Source organism: Pygoscelis adeliae, unplaced genomic scaffold, assembly GCF_000699105.1.
Source record: "Pygoscelis adeliae isolate BGI_AS28 unplaced genomic scaffold, ASM69910v1 Scaffold79, whole genome shotgun sequence".
NCBI lineage: Eukaryota > Metazoa > Chordata > Aves > Sphenisciformes > Spheniscidae > Pygoscelis > Pygoscelis adeliae.
Genome location: NW_008825532.1, coordinates 2,221,523 through 2,230,080, shown reverse-complemented (window position 1 = coordinate 2,230,080; position 8,558 = coordinate 2,221,523). Strand labels below are relative to the sequence as shown.

Sequence of the window (8,558 nt, the reverse complement as noted above, 5' to 3'; positions counted from 1 at the left end):
GCATCAGCAAAAGCAGAAGATACTACATTGGTGCAGTGGAAACCGCCTGGGACTACACGCACAGCGACCTCCTCTCCATGCTGCAAGCGCCTGCAAGGTAAAGCTCTTTCTATTGCAATTCCAGCACCCTGCTATGGGTGTTCACTCTTCCTGGCATGCACAGCACTGTGAGCTTGGGTCCAGACAGGCAGGTGCATGGGGTCAGCCTGGCAGAGTGGGTGCACTGAGCTGCTGGTACAGCTGGGAATGGGTGTTTCTGTGCAATGGGGAGTCACTAAGTGCAACCCCTGATAATGCACGGGTGGAATAAATCTGCAGAGAGGGATGCAGACCTGCTCTGCACTACTGCTCTGCACTGCTTTATCTTAATGTTGTTTGCCTGTGACCCTTTAAAGTCTGTGCCCGGAGCCAAAAGCTGGTTCTCCAGCCTGTGCTTTCTCTTCTGCTCTGCATCCTGTGAGCTTTGGGGAGATGCGAGGGGAGATGGGGTGTGCTCCCCTGCCTGAGGGCTGCAGAGGGAGGTTGGCTGTGCCCCTCTGACATAACTGAGAGCAGCAAAGGCTCTCCGCTGTGTCTGCCCCCTGTTATTAGTTATTATAACTAATAACTTTAGTTATTTATATCTTTGTGTACATTACATTGCTGGGGCTGAAATTTTTCCTTTAGGGAATGAGAATAATTTTTAGTGTTTGGGCAAAGAATGGTGTTTGTTCGTGGTGACAAGAGGGAGGAAGGCATGGCAGTTTTGCCCAAATACTTTGGAGTAGGAAGAAAAGTGGCAGTTGCAGGCATCAGAACTATCTTGTCTAGAGACACAGCTGGCTTGGACACACATGGCTTGGATGCACAGAGTGGGCTGTTCTGAGCTCAGCATGGGGAGCAGAGCTGGACGACTACATCCCCTGTGGATCAAGCCATACCCCTTCCTTCTGCCCCACTGCCACATCCCCTTCCCCAGGTTCTGTGCTGGGGCAATGTCAGCCCACAGCCCCATCTCAGACCCACACTGGCTTGAGCAGTGAGGAGCTGTGGTCAGGCACTGGAAACTAGGCTCCGGTGATAAGCCAGGTCAGCCTGACTAGCTGCTATAGTCACTGTATCAGTTACGTTGTTTTTTCCTCCCTTTGGTTACTTCAGTAGGACAATTGCATCCACCACTCCCCATTTTACTAATGCCCCCCCTGCCCTGCTTTTACTAACGTTGCATTCAGATTCATTAGGCTACAGTGGAGGCCACACCTCCACTGGTGAGGTCACGCACGCTGTTAATTCAACCCTGTGGCTTTCCATTTTGGCACTGGCTTTAATGACGTGCTCACGCACTGTTTCTGACCCAGGAGTGACTCAGGAACCTGGCTCTGCCCTGGGGACAAGCGGGGCCTCAGCAGGCAGTCTGAGGTCACTTGTCCTTCTCTAAAAAGGGGAAAGATAACTTTGGCTTTCTCAGAGGGACTTGGTGGCGTGCTCCACCCAGGGCACGCCTGGACAGCATGGCTCCCAGGGGAGCCGTGGTGGGAACCGGCGCTTGCTTGGTGTGGCTCTTCCCAGCTGGATGACGGTGCCTTTTTCCTGGCTCTGCAGCCTCAGCCCAGTTCTCCCCGTGCGGGGAGGGCACAGGAAAACAGCCAGGCTGCAGAGAAGGGGCATGCAGGAGCAAGCCAGGAGAGCGTGTCAGGAGCAGAGCAGCTACCGGAGCTGGGGTGCCTCTGAGCTGTGCATGGGGTGTCTTCTGCTCCACTCATTCTCCCTCATGGTACCATCATCTCATGGTGCACCTCCAGGCAGGACCTCCAAAACCCCTGTATGTATCCAATGGTTTCTCTGGCACGTTTGTGGAAAGCTCTGCTAAATGAATGGGCTACGGCACACCAGGCCAGAACTGCTTATGCCTTCCCCATGATTTCAGTTTCTCTTCCTCACAAACACAACCCTACCAGCAGGGTCGGAGCTGGGACCAGCACATCCTGCAACGGCCCCAGGGACCTCAGCTCCGGCTTGGAGCTGGCGGCCATGTAGCAGCAGCCCGTGTTTGAGTGCTTCGGCAGCGCAGGGTGTTTACCTTGGCTGTCTCCCGGCTCCAAGAGATGAACAGATAGTGCGGCTAACAATGCTGATCGAAGGCGCCAGGAACTTATCTCTGGCTTCAGCCGCCCTTGGGGTAGGAAGTCCACAGGGACCCTAAGTGCAGAGGAACAGCCAGAAGCACTTGGATCAGATGTCCCTGTGCCGAACTCTGCCTCCTCGTCCCCTGCAAAGGCTGTCAGGCTCTGTTGTGCCAGCTGCGACCTGGCGCTGAGCCCTGGTGCCACCAAGTCTCCTCCCCGCCATGCCCCCATGTGCCAGCAAAATCCCCCTGGCTCCAGAGGATTTCTGCCTTGTTTACCACAGAATTAGCAGGACCAGACCCTCATATCTCGGGGATGTATTTTCAAAGCTGGGCTTTCTGCGAGTTAGAGATTAAGGCACAGCTTCCCAACAGTGGACAGTCCAGTGCCAGCAACCCCATGGCACTGCCACCTCCCAGCGTGGGGTCACCCTGGAGAGCAAAGCTTGGTCCGGACCCTACAGCCATTGAGCCAGGAATGATAACGGCTCGTAGGCAAAGTCAGCTGAATGCAGTGGCCCTGCTCACTGGGGCTGTGTCTGCTGGGGGCTTCCTGCCAACCCCAACGTGGGGTCATAGCCGTGGTGGGAAAGGCAGGAGCTGGGTGCGCGTCGGGTTTTCATAGGCGCCCATCCTGCTCTTCCCCCGGGAAGGGTGAACCCCACTCTCCCCACAGCATCCTCCAGCTGCAGGTGGCTTCCAGCCGGCGGCATGGGGGCGAGTGTGCGTCACCCTTTCCTAAATTTGAGTCACTCTGGCTCCTTCCTCTTCCTCTTGAGGAAGAGTCGCAAAGGGAACCACTGCTTGAATGAAGGCTTAGTCAGAGGGGGAGAGCAATCCTCCCTGCTTCTTCAGAGGGAAGAAAATACCACCTGGCTTTTGCTCCAAACAAAACAAGGCTGGAAACAGTCTGTCTTGTTACTGGAAATGGTCTCAGTCCCAGGGCTGATAAGCCAGCCTCTAAAATCCCTGGAGAAATTCATGGCTTTGTTATCAAGATAAACGTGCTGGATTCCTTCTGGAAAATGAATTTGTTAAGCTGCTTGCAGATAGAAAGTGGCCAGCAGAGATAAGTAAGTGGGGTGTGAAATACGTTCAAGGCTCCTTTATCCTCCTGCTGCAAGGAATAGTTTTTTAGGGGCTGGCTGTAAATCCTGGTTTGGTCAGAAAATAAATGAATGTGGGGATGTTGCTCAGACCTCAGAGCAAACTGTCGCAACCTGCCATGCAGGCCGACACGGTCTCTTTCCCAGGGAGAGCTGGGGAGGATGCTCGAGGTTGTACGTGATGTGATGTGTCTGCCACACCTGAAGGTGCCTGGGGATGGGGTGGGGGGTGGCTGTGGGGCAGAGGCCACCGGGCTCTGCTATCACAGCACTCCCAGTGCCCCGGGTCTCTGCTGGCAGGGAAGCACGAAGCCGGGCAAGGCACGAGGCAGGAGGCTGGCAGCGATGCCTGCGGCTGTGCCCGCTCCCGGCTGCAGATGTCTTCCATCGTGACTAACACCATGACATTAATCACTGCTGTGTTGTCATCCGTGAGCTGAGCAAAACATTTCCAAACACACCTGGGGATTGTCAGGAAACTCAAAGGACACAACAGGGTGAGCGATCCCCAGGGCCGGCATTGCCCAGGCAAGCTGGCGGGAGGGGAAGAACAGGATGGCTGCTGCCTGTCCGTGGATGGGGCTGTGCAATCAGCCTTGGCTTTTCTTTCCTCCTGCAGCATGTTGGGGCACCCAGGCCCACAGCCCCCCACGCCTGGTGTCCCTCCCTGGTACAGGAAAGCCGTGTTTGTGGAGTACCCTGATGCCTTGTTCACGCAGCCCAAGCCCAAGCCAGCGTGGATGGGTAAGAAACACCCACAGCGTGGTGAGCCCTAGCTCTCCTTGACAGCGTCCAAACTCATCCTGGGTTGGGTGCTGGCACTCCTCGGCCAGGAATGGGAAAGCACCTGGGTAGAGTCCCAGTATGGCAGAGCTGCTGGGAATGCAGGGAGCCTTGCTGGTGCCAGAGCAGTTGATGCTGCCGTGCTACATGAGGGACAACCACTAATTGTGCAGGTGGAAAGCCCAGACCCTTTTTGGGGCCCATGGCTGGGTGTGAGCTGCCTGACCCCAGCTGCCTGACCCTGTTGTCTTCCCCCTCTTCAGGTCTCCTGGGCCCAACCATCCGAGCAGAAGTCTATGACACAGTGGTCATCACGTTTAAGAACCTGGCCTCCCGCCCATACAACCTCCACGCCATCGGGGTGTCCTACTGGAAGGCATCGGAGGGTGAGTTGGGCCAGGTGCTGCAAGTCCTTGCGCAACACCTCCTGCTCTGCCGCCTGCCCGCCAGGAGGGAGAGGGTCCTTCCCTGACCGTGCTGTTCACGTCCCTCTATGAGGACAGACAGTGACAGAGATGGCTTAGCCTGGGGGAACAACAAGACCGTGCCCAGCCCAGAAATGAGCTGAGATGAGCAAACAGCCCAGAGCAAACCTGTATCAATTATAGAGGTAATACATAGGTTAAACCTGAGGTTGGATGCTTAAGGCCAGGAAGACTGTGCCCTCCAGCATCAGGGCAGGTGGTGGGTGCACAGCCTGACAAGCGAGTCTCTGGCACAGCTCTGCTCACTGCCCTGAGACCAGCCATTGTCGGTGGGCGTCAGGCTGGCCCCAGGGTCTGGGGTGGAGAGAGGCTGTGCTCTAGTTTGGGGGAAGAGGCATTTCTATAGCCACGGTGTGTTGGGGATGAACCTTCAGTGACATCTGGCTGTTCCTTTGGCTTTAGGTGCAGGGTATGAGGATGAGACCAGCCAGCCAGAGAAGGAGGGTGACAGGGTGGATCCAGGGAAGACACACACGTACATCTGGGAAATCCAGCAAAACCAGGGCCCGACAGATGGCGACTCACCATGCCTGACCCACTCCTACTCCTCCAACACTGACAGCGTGAAGGACATCAACTCTGGTTTGATTGGAGCCCTGCTCGTGTGCCGACCTGGTAAGGACAGCACAGGATGGGGACAGGTCACATGCAATCGTGAATTGAAAATCAGAAAAATCAAAGACACCTTCCAGAGGCTGAACATGGCAGCGGAGTCAGTAAGCTGTGGTCAACAGCAGCACTTTTGGGGTTTGGCCCTTTCCTCAAAGAGTCCCTTCCCAGTGCAGGAGCCAAACACACTTTGGATTTCCCTGCTGGAGAGAAATTGGTTGCTTCTTCCTTTGCAAGATTTCAGACCACAGATGAAATCTTCTACCTTGTATCTGAACCTTATCTATCCATAAGGTGAATTGCTATGGAGGCATAAATGTTTGTCTTTCCTTCAGAGGTTCATCAAGCTGTGATCATTCAGTGTCAGCCAGGGTGCTTTGTCAAACAGGGTTTTGTCGGAAGAACTAGAGGGAAGTTTGTATCAGCAAGGGTTAAGGATCAGGCAGGAGAGAGGCAGGACACCTGGGGCACTGCCTGGTCCACAGTACCTGTGCCTGCTCTCCTTCCTTCAGTAAACATGGACATGATGAAATCCTGACTGTTAATACTTGCTGGGTGCAAGGCACCAAGAAGTGTACCTGGGGTGGGATCAGTCACCCCTGGTTAAGCCATCTGCTGGAGACAGTTGTTCAGACCCCTCTGTAGTCACTGGAGAGGAATGAGCACGAGTCACTTCCTCCCAGGTCACTGTCTGCAGGCTCCAGTGACTCACCAGGAACAGTTTCTCCACTGACCGAGACAAGTCTAGACCATGAGCGCAGACCATGGTGCTGAGCGGGCTAGATAAAATGGGCTCTTCCAGGTGACTAAGTGGATCCTGAGAGCCTGCGAGGGGAAGGCAGCACAAACTGACCTTTCAATGCCTTCTGTGGGCAGCTGCCTCTCAACCATCGGCTTTTGGGGACTGCAAGGCTGGAAACAGGGCTGTGCCAGTCGTGAGACGTGACAAAAGCAATCCACAGCCTGGCCTTGATTTACCAGTTCTTGGAGGGCACAAAGGGAATTCTCTAGGGAGACGGGCATGGTGCTTGCTGAACTTTAAAAAGATCCATCCCGTGGCATCTTGCAGGGACCCTGGCGAGCGATGGGAACGAGGACACACAGCAAGAGTTTGTGATGCTCTTCGCAGTGTTTGATGAAGGTAACTACCTTGTTGACCGGTGTCGGACCCTGAATTCAGCCTGGTCTAGGGCACATGCTTTGGCCATGGTGTGACAGCAGTTGCTCAGCTCCCACACTGCCTCCCAAGGGTTTGAGCCTTGTACAGCCCCCCCGACCAAGGTACTCCTGGTGCAGTACTGCCACTCCTTCTTCTGTGCCCCAGGTGCAGGGAGCTTGCAGCCTCCCCAGCTCTCCCATCCCATGCCCTGGCCTTGTTCCCACCACACAGGCTAAAGCTACAGGGGAGTAATGCCCTGTCACATGCAATGGTCACCACCACATTCATGCAGAGCCATGGCCAGCTCTGCTGTGGATTTCCAAAAGGCACCACACATCTGACCTCCCTGGATTTTGGCTTTCATACTGTTTCACCCCAGTGGGAAGGTTTCCTTTTTCTTTGAAATGCTCTCAAGTGAAAGCTGACTGCATCCTCCTCTCTCTGCAGGGAAAAGCTGGTACTCTAAGTCCAGCTCCCCAGCAGCTCCTCAGCCCCTGCCTCACAACAGGACGGAGCTGCACACCATCAATGGCTACATCAATGGCTCACTGCCTGGTGAGTACCAGTGTGCCGGGGACAGGGATGGAGGGCATGGGAGATGCTAGGAACAGGGGTGTAGCCACATCTGTAAACTCAAGGTAGCTTATGAAAGGATGTGAGAAGGGACATCAAGAGGAGTTTCCAGGTGATGGATCTGTTAGGCTGTGTTCACCCCAGAGGCACTATCACGTCTCAACTCCTTGATCTGCCTTGCCCATTTACAGTGGGGCAGGACCTGTTTCTGGCTGTCTGTGTTGCCAAGTACAGCTGACCTCCTTGGAGGTCTCCAGGAATAGTGCTGGTAGCAAAGAGTTTCATCTCTTGTAGCCCTGTGAACGAGGCTGGAGGTAGCATTGAGGGGAAAATTCAGCTCTCACTAGCCCAGCTCTGACAACACACCTCTGTAGGATTTGGGGAATAGAATCATAGAATCATTTAGGTTGGAAAAGACCCTTAAGATCATCAAGTCCAACCGTAAACCTAACACTGCCAAGTCCACCACTAAACCATGTCCCTAAGCACCACATCTACACGTCTTTTAAATACCTGCAGGGATGGTGACTCAACCACTTCCTGGGAAGCCTGTTCCAGTGTTTGATAACTAACTCTTTCAGTGAAGAAATTTTTCCTCATGTCCAATCTAAACCTCCCCTGGCACAACTTGAGGCCATTTCCTCTCGTCCTATCACTTGTTACTTGGGAGGAGAGACTGACACCCACCTCGCTACAACCTCCTTTCAGATAGTTGTAGAGAGTGATAAGGTCTCCCCTCAGCCTTCTCTTCTCCAGAAAAGCAAAAGGAAAGGCTATTTATGGTCTCAGTGAAGACAAAAGTTAGCATTTTCTGATGTTCTTCTGGGAGAAGGTCCAGAGGTGCCTGAGAGTGAAGAATCTCCAAGGAAAACTGGGAAACACCGTCAGGAGAGTCATTACCATGAGCAACCTTGGTGAACCACACTGTGAAACCTCCCACCTGGGTCTGGCCATTCTCCAATAAAAGGCAAAAGCAAAACTCTCGTCAATTCCCTGTCCTGGTGGATCCATGGAGCTTAAGAGCTGAGTAGACCTCATGGTCAGCCACTGTGTCTGCACAGTGGGTTTCCCCTCAAGAAGGTATCCACGTCCACCCAGCAACCCCCTGTCTGGCTGCAGGACCTGGCCTGAGAGGTGTCTGATAGAGAGGTGGCAATGGAGAGCTGAGGGCCTCAGGATGGAGCCTCCACCCTGTCTCCCCCCGGGCTCTTGGGATCTGTTCCAGTCACCTATCACACTCAGTGCCAAAAACAAGTGCTTGACTCTGTATCTGACTTTGTTTGGCTTCAGCTTCCAAGGACTTGCTCTTGTTATTCACTTCTCTGCTAGATTACAGAGCCCTTCAGCACACACTAATTTCTCTCCAGGAAAATATTTTTACAATGCAGTCAAGTCCTCTCCCATTTCCTAAGCACACTGAGCTCTTTGAGTTTCTCCGAGGAAGGAATTTTCTCCAGCCTTCAAATAATACTGGTGACCTCTCTCTGCCCTTTTTGGAGTATTTCAACTACTGCTGAGGATGTGCTGGAGCCCTGCCCCAGATGCAATGTTTTAGTATCAGGCTTGCCAGTGTTGTGATCAGACAAATGATTCCCCTTTCCAGTTTCTGATTCCCCTATTTATAGAGTCAAGGAGCTTGTTATTTTGTTGACCACATCCATTGGGATTTGATGACATCCGTCTTGACATTTTATTCCTAAAAATTGGATCTCCTGTGCAGGTCCCTTGACTTTACTTTG

General features: G+C 53.6%; 1 protein-coding gene across 1 annotated transcript in view; it reads left to right on the top strand.

Moving 5' to 3' along the window:
- The first annotated feature begins 28 nt into the window (after nt 1–28).
- Nucleotides 29–8,558, top strand: part of F8 (coagulation factor VIII, procoagulant component) — a 27,637-nt gene continuing 19,107 nt past the window's right edge. The window contains exons 1-6 of the mRNA XM_009331644.1: nt 29–97; nt 3,830–3,954; nt 4,257–4,379; nt 4,881–5,093; nt 6,157–6,228; nt 6,694–6,801. Of these exons, the coding sequence (XP_009329919.1) occupies nt 78–97; nt 3,830–3,954; nt 4,257–4,379; nt 4,881–5,093; nt 6,157–6,228; nt 6,694–6,801 (661 nt within the window). The 5' untranslated portion in view covers nt 29–77. The remainder of the gene's footprint in view (nt 98–3,829; nt 3,955–4,256; nt 4,380–4,880; nt 5,094–6,156; nt 6,229–6,693; nt 6,802–8,558) is intronic.